The sequence below is a fragment of the Bombina bombina genome, chromosome 2 (genome assembly GCF_027579735.1).
Source record: "Bombina bombina isolate aBomBom1 chromosome 2, aBomBom1.pri, whole genome shotgun sequence".
In the NCBI taxonomy this organism is placed as follows: domain Eukaryota; kingdom Metazoa; phylum Chordata; class Amphibia; order Anura; family Bombinatoridae; genus Bombina; species Bombina bombina.
This window is the reverse complement of record NC_069500.1, coordinates 251,921,638-251,936,197: the sequence shown is the minus strand read 5'-3', so window position 1 is coordinate 251,936,197 and position 14,560 is coordinate 251,921,638. Positions and strand designations below refer to the sequence as shown.

Here is a 14,560-nt window from a genome sequence, read left to right as displayed (position 1 = left end):
TTCCCTTTTACTGTGATAACAAATATAGCTTTTTTTTTGTTTTGTTTTTTTAAATACCCTTTGGTGTCTCTTAAAAAGACATAAAACCCATGTTTTTGTATACAAAATTGTGCTTATTTAACACCAAGGGTTGCCACATGTCCAGAGATGACCCAGACAGTACTGGTTTCCATTTGTGTGTCTGAGTTTGAAGCTGAGTCTGACCAGGACATGAGAGTGTGTGTGTCTTTGTGTTTGTCAGTCTTTATGTATGTGTGAGTCTGTGTGTGAACAAGACAGCATCTGTGTGTGTATGTGTGATAGAGTGTGTGTGAGATGTGTTAGTATGTGAGAGCATGAGTGTCTGTGCGTGTGTGTGTGAGAGAGAGAACATGTGTGTGTTAGTGTGTGAGAGTGTAAGTGTCTCTGTGTGTGTGTATGAGAAAGCATGCGTGTGTTAGTGTGTGAGAGTGTATGTGTTAGTGTGTGAGCGCATCAGTGTCTGTGTTTGAGGGAGAGCATGTATGTGTTAGTTTGTAAGAGTGTGAGTATGTGAGAGAGAGCATGTATGTGTTAGTTTGTGAGAGTGTGTGAGAGACAGCATGCATGTATTAGTTTGTGAGAGTGTGAGTGTGTGAGAGAGAGCATGTATGTTTTAGTTTGTGAGAGTGTGAGTGTGTGAGACAGAGCATGTATGTGTTAGTTTGTAAGAGTGTGAGTGTGTGAGAGAGAGCATGTATGTGTTAGTTTGTGAGAGTGTGAGACAGAGCATGTATGTGTTAGTTTGTAAGAGTGTGAGTGTGTGAGAGAGAGCATGTATGTGTTAGTTTGTGAGAGTGTGAGTGTGTGAGAGAAAGCATGTATGTGTTAGTTTCTGAGAGTGTGAGTGTGTAGGAGAGAGCATGTATGTGTTAGTTTGTGAAAGTGTGAGTGTGTGAGAGAGAGCATGTATGTGTTAGTTTGTGAGAGTGTGAGAGTCTATGTGTGCGTGTTAGAGAAAGATAGAGCATGTGTGTTAGTGTGTGAGAGTGTATGTGTTATTATGTGAGAGCGTGAGTGTCTGTGTGAGAAAGAGAGAATATGTGTGTGTTAGTGTGTGAGAGTGTATGTGTAAGTGTGTGAGAGCATGAGTATCTGTTTGTGAGAGAGAGCATGTATGCGTTAGTTTGTTAGAGTGTATGTGTTATTGTGTGAGATTGTGAGTGTCTGTGTGTGTGTGAGAGAGAGCATGTATGTGTTAGTTAGCGAGAGTGTGAGTATGAGTGTCTGTGTGTGTGAGAGAAATAGAGAGCATGTGTGTATTAGTGTGTGAGAGTGTGAGAATGAGTGTGTGTGAGATTGTGAGTGAGAGTGTTTGTGAGATAGTGAGTGTGTGAAAGTGTGAGAGTTTGTATTAATTTGCTATTATACGTGGTGTACACTTTACAAAAAAAACAAACTGTTGCTGTGATGTGCACAGTGCAAGTGTATTTGGACTTGGCCTGAACTAAAGGTGGCAACATTAACTAGAGAGGCCAAAAAGCAAATTCTGTAACCTACAAATTTAGGCAAATTACAGTAATTTAAAGACCTGGATTACAGGTTTTGCTTTTTTTCTTCTCTATGAAGAGTGGGACAATATACAATTTTTACACAAAAGCAAAAGGTGTTTAATGTCCATTTAAGTGTATTGCTAAGAAACTCTTGATTTTTTGTTTATACATTTATCTACCCCATAATATTCTTTATTTTATACTTAAATAATTACTTAAAGGGACAATAAAGTCAAAATTAAACTTAAATGGATTGGAAAGGGCTTGCAATTTTAAACAACTTTCCAACTTTATCAATTTTGCTTAGTTCTCTTGGTATCCTTTGTTAAAGAGTAACCCTAGGTGAGCTCAGGAGCATACATGTGTCTTTAGCCTCCTGCAACTTTGTTTTTTTAACAATGTTATGCACCGTTGCAATCACTGCTGCCATAGACTGCTACAGACACATGCAGACTCCTAAATTCAGCTTACCTAGATTTTATTTTTCAACAAAGTTTTGCAAGAGAAGAAAGCAAATTTAACAATAACAATACTACAGTATTAAACATGGCTTATGTCCCAGTGTAATTGTCTCTTTGTGTCTGTTATATTTGTAAATCATGCATAAATGACTTCTGTGTTGTAACTGTTTACAGTTTTATATCTAAAAAAAACAATATAATCTGAATTATTTTATTTAAAATTAGGTGTGTGCCAGACAAGCAAAGATCATTCGCTCTTGGAGTACAGTGGTCTTTTATTCGACTATTAGGTAAATACTGAGCGAGACGAATAGCAGATGTAATGAATAAAACCGTTATTATAGGAACATTGTGAGCAGTATGGGCTCCATTTGTCAAGCGGCTGATATGGCTTTGGAGCCCATGAGTAAGCCTACAGCCAATAGTTCTAAAGCAGCGGTCTTAAAGGGCCACTAAACACAGTAGAAAGGTATAATCAGTAAATGAGTAATAAAATGACAATACAAAAGCACTTTGTTTGAATTTCATATGAATAGTAGATTTCTTTCTGACAAATTTTAAAGTTAGTTCTATTTTCTCTCCCATTGCATCATGTGACAGCCATTAGCCAATCAAAAAAATGCACATATGTATATTCTGTGAATCTTGCACATGCTCATTAGGATCTGGTGCCTCAGAAAGTAAGCATATAAAATGGTTGTGCACATTTACATAATGGAAGTGAATTGGAAAGTTGTTTAAAATTGTTCTGAACCATGAAAGTTTAATTTTGACTTGAGTGTCTCTTTAAGGCCACTGTTTGTCTTTTTGAGTTGATGACTGGGCTGATTGACAGCCCCTGCTCTTGCTCTTGATAGGTTGCACAAGTAGGCTCTTGAGCAATATTAAGTGATGGCAGCATAATGATGTCTGCTACCCTTGATCATGGGCAAACAGAACCCTGTCCATCCACACATTAATAAATGGAGCCCTATGTCCCTTTAATATATACATATGTTTATATTAAAGGGACATGAAACCCAAACATTTTCTTTCATATTTCAGATAAAGAATACCATTGCAAACTACTTTCTAATTTACTTCTGTTATCTAGTTTGATTCATTCTCTTAGTATTACAGGGAGTGCAGAATTATTAGGCAAGTTGTATTTTTGAGGATTAATTTTATTATTGAACAACAACCATGTTCTCAATGAACCCAAAAAACTCATTAATATCAAAGCTGAATAGTTTTGGAAGTAGTTTTTAGTTTGTTTTTAGTTATAGCTATTTTAGGGGGATATCTGTGTGTGCAGGTGACTATTACTGTGCATAATTATTAGGCAACTTAACAGAAAACAAATATATACCCATTTCAATTATTTATTTTTACCAGTGAAACCAATATAACATCTCAAAATTCACAAATATACATTTCTGACATTCAAAAACAAAACAAAAACAAATCAGTGACCAATATAGCCACCTTTCTTTGCAAGGACACTCAAAAGCCTGCCATCCATGGATTCTGTCAATGTTTTGATCTGTTCACCATCAACATTGCGTGCAGCAGCAACCACAGCCTCCCAGACACTGTTCAGAGAGGTATACTGTTTTCCCTCCTTGTAAATCTCACATTTGATGATGGACCACAGGTTCTCAATGGGGTTCAGATCAGGTGAACAAGGAGGCCATGTCATTAGATTTTCTTCTTTTATACCCTTTCTTGCCAGCCACGCTGTGGAGTACTTGGACGCGTGTGATGGAGCATTGTCCTGCATGAAAATCATGTTTTTCTTGAAGGATGCAGACTTCTTCCTGTACCACTGCTTGAAGAAGGTGTCTTCCAGAAACTGGCAGTAGGACTGGGAGTTGAGCTTGACTCCATCCTCAACCCGAAAAGGCCCCACAAGCTCATCTTTGATGATACCAGCCCAAACCAGTACTCCACCTCCACCTTGCTGGCGTCTGAGTCAGACTGGAGCTCTCTGCCCTTTACCAATCCAGCCACCGGCCCATCCATCTGGCCCATCAAGACTCACTCTCATTTCATCAGTCCATAAAACCTTAGAAAAATCAGTCTTGAGATATTTCTTGGCCCAGTCTTGATGTTTCAGCTTGTGTGTCTTGTTCAGTGGTGGTCGTCTTTCAGCCTTTCTTACCTTGGCCATGTCTCTGAGTATTGCACACCTTGTGCTTTTGGGCACTCCAGTGATGTTGCAGCTCTGAAATATGGCCAAACTGGTGGCAAGTGGCATCTTGGCAGCTGCACGCTTGACTTTTCTCAGTTCATGGGCAGTTATTTTGCGCCTTGGTTTTTCCACATGCTTCTTGTGACCCTGTTGACTATTTTGAATGAAACGCTTGATTGTTCGATGATCACGCTTCAGAAGCTTTGCAATTTTAAGAGTGCTGCATCCCTCTGCAAGATATCTCACTATTTTTGACTTTTCTGAGCCTGTCAAGTCCTTCTTTTGACCCATTTTGCCAAAGGAAAGGAAGTTGCCTAATAATTATGCACACCTGATATAGGGTGTTGATGTCATTAGACCACACCCCTTCTCATTACAGAGATGCACATCACCTAATATGCTTAATTGGTAGTAGGCTTTCGAGCCTATACAGCTTGGAGTAAGACAACATGCATAAAGAGGATGATGTGGTCAAAATACTCATTTGCCTAATAATTCTGCACTCCCTGTAGTATTGTTGAAGAAACAATGTGCGCATGGGTGAGCCCATAATCTGAGGCATATATATGTGCAGCCACCAATCTGAAGCTCCTGAACCTACCTAGGTATTCTTTTCAACAAAGTATACCAAAAGAACAAAACAAATTAGTAAAATTTAAGTAAATTGGAAAGTTGTTTAAAATTGGATGTTCTCTCTTAATCATGAAAGGAAAAAATTGTGTTTCATGTCCCTTTATGTAAGACAGAAACAAAACAAAATACATTCCAAACATAAACTTTACGGTAACATTGGTGTTTATTTTCATCATAAATAACATATCACCTTATACATGATATATATTTGACATTGACAAAAAAAATCACTTGACGGTACATTAAACACCTCCCACACTCACTAGAGCAGCATATAAGCAAAATCTGTATCCTAAACCAGCTACTTAATTTGCAGCATTTACAGTCTATGCAATTTGCTTTTGGGCCTTTTAGGGAGTGTGGAACAAGCACAATTTTAAATAAAAGCAAGAGGTATTTTATGTATTATCACACCTTCAGCCTTTCAAAGATTGTGTTTTTTAAAAGGTTTGAATTAAATTTGACTAAATTGTGTTAGTACTATATTAGAAGATATTTATATTATTTCTAACTATTTGCCTGCCAGTGGGTATTACAGTCCTTTCTGGCAGCCTTAACCTTAATCATAATCTAACCCTAATATTAAAACCTATCCTTAATCTTAATCATTTCAGAAAGTGTCCATTTAATTGTAACATCTGTGATCTCATGTTATTTATTTAAAAAATATATATATCTGAACCTCAAAGGTGTCAGCCTGAGGGGCATATGTTTTACCTTTCAATTTTCTATATAAGCCTCCTCGGAAAACTAGAGTTTTTAATGCCTCACTTGATATTGAGTATTCCTGTTATTAGCCAGGAAGCTGATATTGAAATCCATTGAGTAAATAAGCTTCACATTTTCTGATATCTTAAAAGGTTTTCTATTAAGGGCATCTATCTCAACACAGATAAACCATGTGATATGTTCTGTAAGTGTATGGTGTTTTACAATCCATTAGAAATAATTTAGAAAACCCAGTTATCATGTCGTTTTGGAATGACTTTGCATTCAGACATTGAGCCAGCGATATTCCAGTCTATCAGATAACTAATTTTAAGCAGTTTTTTGTAGAATAGTTAGCCTTTACTCATTATGTAGCGTTGGCTTGTATTAAACAGTATATTTTAGCTGGCTGCACAATTATTATTTATTTTCAAATCAGAATATCTTTTTTTTTGCAACCAAATATTTCAATATTTAAAGGCATTAATTCTGTTCCACGTGTCTCAGTTTGTTAAATGTAAAGATTACTTTTAAAGACATTATTAGTCAGTGATAATACTGAATCAATTAGACTCCATGCTTTATTCTATATTTATGGTGCATATTTTAGTTCTGAACATAACAGAAAATTGATCTATAAGAAATCCAGATTTTCCTGTTATATCAAATATGTACATTTAGAGGCGTAATTCATTCACATGGCCATGCTTCTAAGGTATTTCTTTATGGTATAGCAAACAAAGCCCATAATCACAAATATAAAGTTTTGCATGACAATCTCACATGGACTGGTATAAGGAACAACTTTATAAAGTGCCTCAAAACTATATATCTGTCTCTTATTTGTATATTATTAATATTGGCATCATGCTGCACAGTTTGTCCCTCATTCACATGAAAGCTATATGAAGGAATAATTTATGGTAAAAATGTTTTCCCCTTAATGTGTTCCTAATGACTTATACCAGCTGTAGAGCATTACTTGTATCAGAAATGTCTCCTTTAGGTTTATTATTGCAATTAAAATAGTTTGTTTTGTTTATTGAAACCACTATCCATAATGAAAATATCAATACCTAAATATTAGCCTTTGTGTGAATATATAGAAATAAGATGAGTACGTCTGCTCTCCCTGCAGACTCAGTCACTTTGAAAGGACATTTTCTTGGGAACAATGGGTGTTGGTTTCAATAAGCAACTTTTTAAATACAAAAATAAACCTAAAGGATCAATATAAACTTTATTAATTAGCCACTTGTATAATGAGTAATATGAAACACTTTAAGATAAACAAATTTTACAATAGTGTCTCTTGACATGTCCACATGTGCATATCCCGTTGTACTTTTGTACAGTATATAAGGAACATATAAAATCTATGTTTCCCAAGCCCTGTCTAAATTAAAACATAAACGGCAAAAGTTAAAAAAAAAATGGACTTGCATTATGATTTGCAAGCAAATATAGTTTTAAGACAGGAATATCAAGAAATTTGATTTACATTTTCAGTTGTATCATTTTATTGTCACTGACAGACCTTTAATAATAATTCTTAATTTACTGTAGATTAAATAAACAAAAAATACTATAGCTTTATTAAGAATTTAGCAAACTGTCTGTGGGTATTTGTGAAAAGATTGGACTCCCTGAAATAGTTTCCTTATACATGGTGCTGTTTAGTAATTATAGTAATTGTGATATTATGATAAGAATGATGTTGTATGCGAGTTACATTTATCTGTGATTCATTACCTTTTTAGGTTCGATTCCTGGACCAATTGTCTTTGGTGTTATAATAGACAGTACTTGTATTTTATGGAATCTGAATGATTGTGGGGACAAGGGAGCCTGCTGGACATACAATAATACAAAAATGTCCTACAATTTAGTCGCTATCAGTAAGTGATCAGTTTATTTCTATTCTTTAATGAAAATGTTAACTTCTGCTACCTAATTGTAAGTCCAATAATTCCAATGATCTCAGAATGTAGTTAAAGGGGACATTAAGAGACATGAAAGGTTTGGGTAGTGATTAAGGCACAGTCGTTTCCCTTAGTAACCTTGGGCTGCTGGGGATAGCAAGTGTGCCTTGTTCAATGCCAACCTTAAAGGGACGGTGAACACTAAATACATTTTGTGCACCTCCCACTGGTTATGGGTGCTGCCATTTGTCCAATTTACTTCTCTTATCTAATTTGATTTGTTCTCTTGGTATCCTTTGTTACAAATCATACCTAGGTAGACTCAGGAGCAGCAATGATCATTGGTGGCTGCACATATGTCCCTTGTCATTGGTTCAACCAATGAGTTAAGGTATCTTTTAATAGTGCATTGCTACACCTTCAATAATGGATGCCAAAAGAATGAAGCAAATTTGATAGAAGAAATTGGAAAGTTGCTTAAATGGACATGAAACACAATTATTTTCTTTCATGATTCAGATAGAGAATACATTTTTTTTAAAAAGTTTCTAATTTACTTCTATTATCAAATTTGCTTCTTTCTCATGTTATTCTTTCTTGAAGAAATATCTAGATAGGTATTGTGCACATGTCTTGAGCACTACATGACAGGAATAGTGCTGCCATCTACTGCTCTTGCTAATGTATAACATTGTTGCTGTAATGCTGCCATATAGTGCTGCAGACACGTGCACGCTCATAAACTTACCCTGATTTTCAACAAAGAATAACAAGAAAACAAAGAAGACTTGATAATAGAAGTAAATTTGAACGTTTTTTAAATTGTATGTTCTAGCTGAATCATGAAAGACACATTTGGGGTTGTACGTCCCTTTAAAAATAAATGCTCTATCTGAATCATGGAAGAAAAATTGTGAGCTTTATGTCCCTTGAATCTGGAAAACACAGGACTTTTATTGGCATTGATATGACACGTGCACATGTACACATGCAGTTTACACTAATTAATTTGTTATAATTATCCAATTACTGTATTATAAACTGATACTCATTTGCAGAATGAACATTTAGGAAATAAACTAGTACATATTTACATTAATATATACTTAAAGGGACATTATTTCATGATTTAGATAGAGCATGCAATTTTAAGCAACTTTCTAATTTATTCCTATTATCAATTTTTCTTCGTTCTTTTGCTATCTTTATTTGAAAAAGAAGGAATCTAAGCTAAGGAGCCAGCAAATTTTTGTTTTAGAACCATGGACAGCACTTGTTTATTGGTGCTGTCCAATTAGAAAGGACAACACAGTTTGTTCACCAAAAATGGGCCGGCATCTAAACTTACATTCTTGCTTTTCAAATAAACATACCAAGAGAATGAAGACAATTTGATAATAGGAGTAAATTAGAAATTTGCTTAAAATGGCATGCTCTATCTGAATCACAAAAGAAACAAATTGCGTTCAGTGTCCCTTTAATGCAACAGCTAATAGTTACAGACATTTGTTGAGATTCAGAATCTTTGATGCTTATGTTCTTTTCTGCTTCCTTTAGGTGCCGTCTGCAAAGTCGTCAACATCGCTTTTCTCTTTGTAGCATTTTGTATCTACAAAGCCCCAGCAAACAAACCTAAAGAGAAAGAAGAAAACAACACAATAATCTTGTCTGCGTCCTTATAAATATATAAAAGAATCAAAGAACCAAGGATGATAATCAACTTATTGTGTATAGTGTATATAACCAGTTAAACAAATGAAAGCAAAAAAAGAAAGTGGGGATGTGAATTAATATATATAGAAATAAAGTAAAACAGTTCAAGGGTATGTGCACTCTCACCACCATCCTGCAACTGCCAGGGTGCTTTTAAAAACAATGTAATGAATCAGCAGACTGAAGCACTCACTGGACTCTGGACATCTCTGAACAAAAGTGATTTATTCGTGACGTTTCGGGACCTCAAACCGTCCCTTCTTCTGACAAAGCAACAGTGAAAATGAACAAACTTATAAAGACCTGTAAATCCTCCCTCCTTCTCATTGGCCAATCAAACAAGGTTGTGTGCACACATCAGAGGACCCCAAAAAAACAGTGGCCCAACTGTGCAAAAGTTATATAATTACTATATATAAATGTCCATTAGCAAAAACTGGGCTAGTGTAAGTGTTACATATAGTGCTAATACAAGCAAACCTGTTACAGGCCTTTATAAGTTTGTTCATTTTCACTGTTGCTTTGTCAGAAGAAGGGACGGTTTGAGGTCCCGAAATAAATCACTTTTGTTCACAGATGTCCAGAGTCCAGTGAGTGCTTCATTCTGCTGCTTCATTATATAAATAAAGTATATATATATATAATTATATACAGTATATATATATATGTATATATATATATATATATATATATATATATATACAGTAAATATATATACAGTAAATATATATACAGTAAATATATATATATATATATATATGTGATAATGTAAATTAATATGGACCATTTTAAGAACTCAATTTATATTAAAAAAATACTGTATTTTTGTAACACATAAATTTAGTATTATATATTTTTTAAAAGATTACCATCGTCTAAAAAATATTTTTATATATTTAATTTGGAAAGAAAAATAGCAAAGGTTATATTAACCTTTGAATTTTTATTCCTGGTACATTAAAGTATTTTTTTTGTTTTCAAAATCTTTCAGCCGCAACAGTGGAAAAAAAATTTCAACAAATAATACCATCCATCTGTACCACCAGTTTGATTGGAAATTATTTTTCTAACATAATCAGTTGTTAAAACTCATGACAATGCTGAATTACCTCATAAATGAGAGCTTGAAAGTTCGAAGAAAATGCTAAAATGTTTGTCCTGAGACTACTACCTCTAATAATGACAAATTCTCAATTTCTTTGAGACATTATTACAGTTATAATTAAAGGGATACTTAACGCAATCTTTTTCTTTCATGATTCAGATAGAGCATGCAATTTTAAGCAACTTTCTAATTTACTCCTATTATCAATGTTTTCTTCATTCTCTTGCTATCTTTATTTGAAAAGCAGGAATCAAAGCTAAGATAGCAAGGGAATGAAGAAAAAATGATAATAGGAGTAAATTAGCAAGTTGTCTAAAATTGCATAATCTATCTGAATCACGAAAGAAAAAAATTGGGGTTAGTATCCCTTTTTAATAGTACCTCCATTACATACCATAATGTTTAAATATAGCATATAATTTATGTATGGTGTACAAGGAGGTAAAGCACAGCTAAAGACACTAGCCTATGGATTTTTATATATTTTAAGTTGTTTTTCAATCAATATATTTAATTCTGAGCATCATTCAGGGTGCTTGTAAACAGCAATAAGTTTATAAATGTCTTAGGCCTAGATTTGGAGTTTGGCGGTAGCCGTGAAAACCAGCGTTAGAGGCTCCTAACGCTGGTTTTAGGCTACCGCCGGTATTTGGAGTCACTCAAAATAGGGTCTAACGCTCACTTTCCAGCCGCGACTTTTCCATACCGCAGATCCCCTTACGTAAATTGCGTATCCTATCTTTTCAATGGGATTTTTATAACTCCGGTATTTAGAGTCGTTTCTGAAGTGAGCGTTAGACATCTAACGACAAAACTCCAGCCGCAGGAAAAAAGTCAGTAGTTAAGAGCTTTCTGGGCTAACGCCGGTTTATAAAGCTCTTAACTACTGTGCTCTAAAGTACACTAACACCCATAAACTACCTATGTACCCCTAAACCGAGGTCCCCCCACATCGCAGACACTCGGAAAAAAATTTTTAACCCCTAGTCTGCCGACCGCCACCTACATTATACTTATGTACCCCTAATCTGCTGCCCCTAACACCGCCGACCCCTGTATTATATTTATTAACCCCTAATCTGCCCCCCTCAACGTCGCCTCCACCTGCCTACACTTATTAACCCCTAATCTGCCGACCGGACCTGAGCGCTACTATAATAAAGTTATTAACCCCTAATCCGCCTCACTAACCCTATCATAAATAGTATTAACCCCTAATCTGCCCTCCCTAACATCGCCGACACCTAACTTCAATTATTAACCCCTAATCTGCTGACCGAATCTCGCCGCTATTCTAATAAATGTATTAACCCCTAAAGCTAAGTCTAACCCTAACACTAACACCCCCCTAAGTTAAATATAATTTAAATCTAACGAAATTAATTAACTCTTATTAAATAAATTATTCCTATTTAAAGCTAAATACTTACCTGTAAAATAAATCCTAATATAGCTACAATATAAATTATAATTACATTATAGCTATTTTAGGATTTATATTTATTTTACAGGTAACTTTGTATTTATTTTAACCAGGTACAATAGCTATTAAATAGTTAAGAACTATTTAATAGCTAAAATAGTTAAAATAATTACAAATTTACCTGTAAAAGAAATCCTAACCTAAGTTACAAATAAACCTAACACTAGACTATCAATAAATTAATTAAATAAACTACCTACAATTACCTACAATTAACCTAACACTACACTATCAATAAATTAATTAAATACAATTGCTACAAATAAATACAATTAAATAAACTAGCTAAAGTACAAAAAATAAAAAAGAACTAAGTTACAAAAAATAAAAAAATATTTACAAACATAAGAAAAATATTACAACAATTTTAAACTAATTACACCTACTCTAAGCCCCCTAATAAAATAACAAAGCCCCCCAAAATAAAAAAATGCCCTACCCTATTCTAAATTACTAAAGTTCAAAGCTCTTTTACCTTACCAGCCCTGAACAGGGCCCTTTGCGGGGCATGCCCCAAGAAATACAGCTCTTTTGCCTGTAAAAAAAAACATACAATACCCAAGCCCCCCAACATTACAACCCACCACCCACATACCCCTAATCTAACCCAAACCCCCCTTAAATAAACCTAACACTAAGCCCCTGAAGATCATCCTACCTTGTCTTCACCATACCAGGTTCACCGATCGGTCCAGAAGAGCTCCTCCGATGTCCTGATCCAAGCCCAAGCGGGGGGCTGAAGAGGTCCATGATCCGGCTGAAGTCTTCATCCAAGCGGGGCAGAAGAGGTCTTCCATCCGATTGAAGTCTTCATCCAAGCGGCATCCATCCGGAGCGAAGCGGCAGCATCCTGAAGACCTCCACCGCGGAACATCCATCCTGGCCGACGACTGAACGACGAATGATGGTTCCTTTAAATGACGTCATCCAAGATAGCGTCCCTCGAATTCCGATTGGCTGATAGGATTCTATCAGCCAATCGGAATTAAGGTAGGAATATTCTGATTGGCTGATGGAATCAGCCAATCAGAATCAAGTTCAATCCGATTGGCTGATCCGATCAGCCAATCAGATTGAGCTTGCATTCTATTGGCTGATTCTTAACTATTTAATAGCTATTGTACCTGGTTAAAATAAATACAAAGTTACCTGTAAAATAAATATAAATCCTAAAATAGCTATAATATAATTATAATTTATATTGTAGCTATATTAGGATTTATTTTACAGGTAAGTATTTAGCTTTAAATAGGAATAATTTATTTAATAAGAGTTAATTAATTTCGTTAGATTTAAATTATATTTAACTTAGGGGGGTGTTAGTGTTAGGGTTAGACTTAGCTTTAGGGGTTAATACATTTATTAGAATAGCTGTGAGCTCCAGTCGGCAGATTAGGGGTTAATGTTTGAAGTTAGATGTCGGCGATGTTAGGGAGGGCAGATTAGGGGTTAATACTATTTATGATAGGGTTAGTGAGGCGGATTAGGGGTTAATAACTTTATTATAGTAGCGCTCAGGTCCGCTCGGCAGATTAGGAGTTAATAAGTGTAGGCAGGTGGAGGCGACGTTGTGGGGGGCAGATTAGGGGTTAATAAATATAATATAGGGGTCGGCGATGTTAGGGCAGCAGATTAGGGGTACATAGGGATAATGTAAGTAGCGGCGGTTTACGGAGCGGCAGATTAGGGGTTAATAATAATATGCAGGGGTCAGCGATAGCGGGGGCGGCAGATTAGGGGTTAATAAGTGTAAGGTTAGGGGTGTTTAGACTCGGGGTACATGTTAGAGTGTTAAGTGCAGACGTAGGAAGGGTTACCGCATAGCAAACAATGGGGCTGCGTTAGGAGCTGAATGCGGCTTTTTTGCAGGTGTTTGGTTTTTTTTCAGCTCAAACAGCCCCATTGTTTCCTATGGGGGAATCGTGCACGAGCACGTTTTTGAGGCTGGCCGCGTCCGTAAGCAACTCTGGTATCGAGAGTTGAAGCTGCGTTAAAAATGCTCTACGCTCCTTTTTTGGAGCCTAACGCAGCCTTTATGTGGGCTCTCAATACCAGAGTTATTTTTATGGTGCGGCCAGAAAAAAGCCGGCGTTAGTTTTTCGGGTCGTTACCGACAAAACTCCAAATCTAGGCCCATGAAAATTAATCTTCAACGCTGTACAACTTGCTATACCAGGCTTGGGTCACGCTTTTCAATATTTTCTAACTCAGCTTTTGCAGGGAAACTTGAATTAATGTTTATGAATAAGAAATTGTTTCAGTGTTGTCATCTGAGTGTGCAAAGTTTATATTTTACCCTTTTTGCAAAATTTCATAAACTGAAAACATCAAATAGCTGTTAAGGTTGAAACTTGTTACTTGGCTTCTGGCGTTTTATTTAAATCTCTCTCAAGTGCACCTATATCTTTCTTTGAGTCCATGGGAAAGACCACATGTTTGTTTCTCTAATATTTACAGCTTAAAGAGGTATCAAAGATGTTTTTATATATGCATCAGAAATAAATCACCATATTGCAAAGATTTGCATACAAAATATAAAAAAAAAAAAAAAACATTAGCACAATTTGCATTGATTTGCAGTCCAGGGACTCACCACTTGGAAAGCTTCTTAAACATTCCATAGATTATGTCTTTTGTTGTGGCCAATTAGGACAAGGTAGAAATAAAATCCTACATATATTAAGCAATCACTTCTCAACATGAATGAACTCTCTAGGGAATGTAAAATCTACAATTTGCAAATTTAAATGACAGAAAACGCAGAAAAAATAAAAAAATAAAGAACATGCACAGTTGTTTCACTATGGGTATTTAAACAATTTGGACCAGATTACAAGTGGATCGCTATTTAGCG

General features: G+C 35.5%; 1 protein-coding gene across 2 annotated transcripts in view; it reads left to right on the top strand.

The window, feature by feature from the left end:
• The window catches only part of LOC128648700 (solute carrier organic anion transporter family member 4C1), a 185,983-nt gene extending 175,820 nt beyond the window's left edge, over nt 1–10,163 (top strand). The window contains exons 11-13 of one of the 2 annotated variants that reach the window (XM_053701516.1): nt 2,198–2,262; nt 7,244–7,381; nt 8,963–10,163. In XM_053701516.1, the coding sequence (XP_053557491.1) occupies nt 2,198–2,262; nt 7,244–7,381; nt 8,963–9,087 (328 nt within the window). In that variant the 3' untranslated portion in view covers nt 9,088–10,163. The remainder of the gene's footprint in view (nt 1–2,197; nt 2,263–7,243; nt 7,382–8,962) is intronic. The other variant, XR_008400615.1, reaches the window with a different exon arrangement.
• Nucleotides 10,164–14,560: the final 4,397 nt, after the last annotated feature.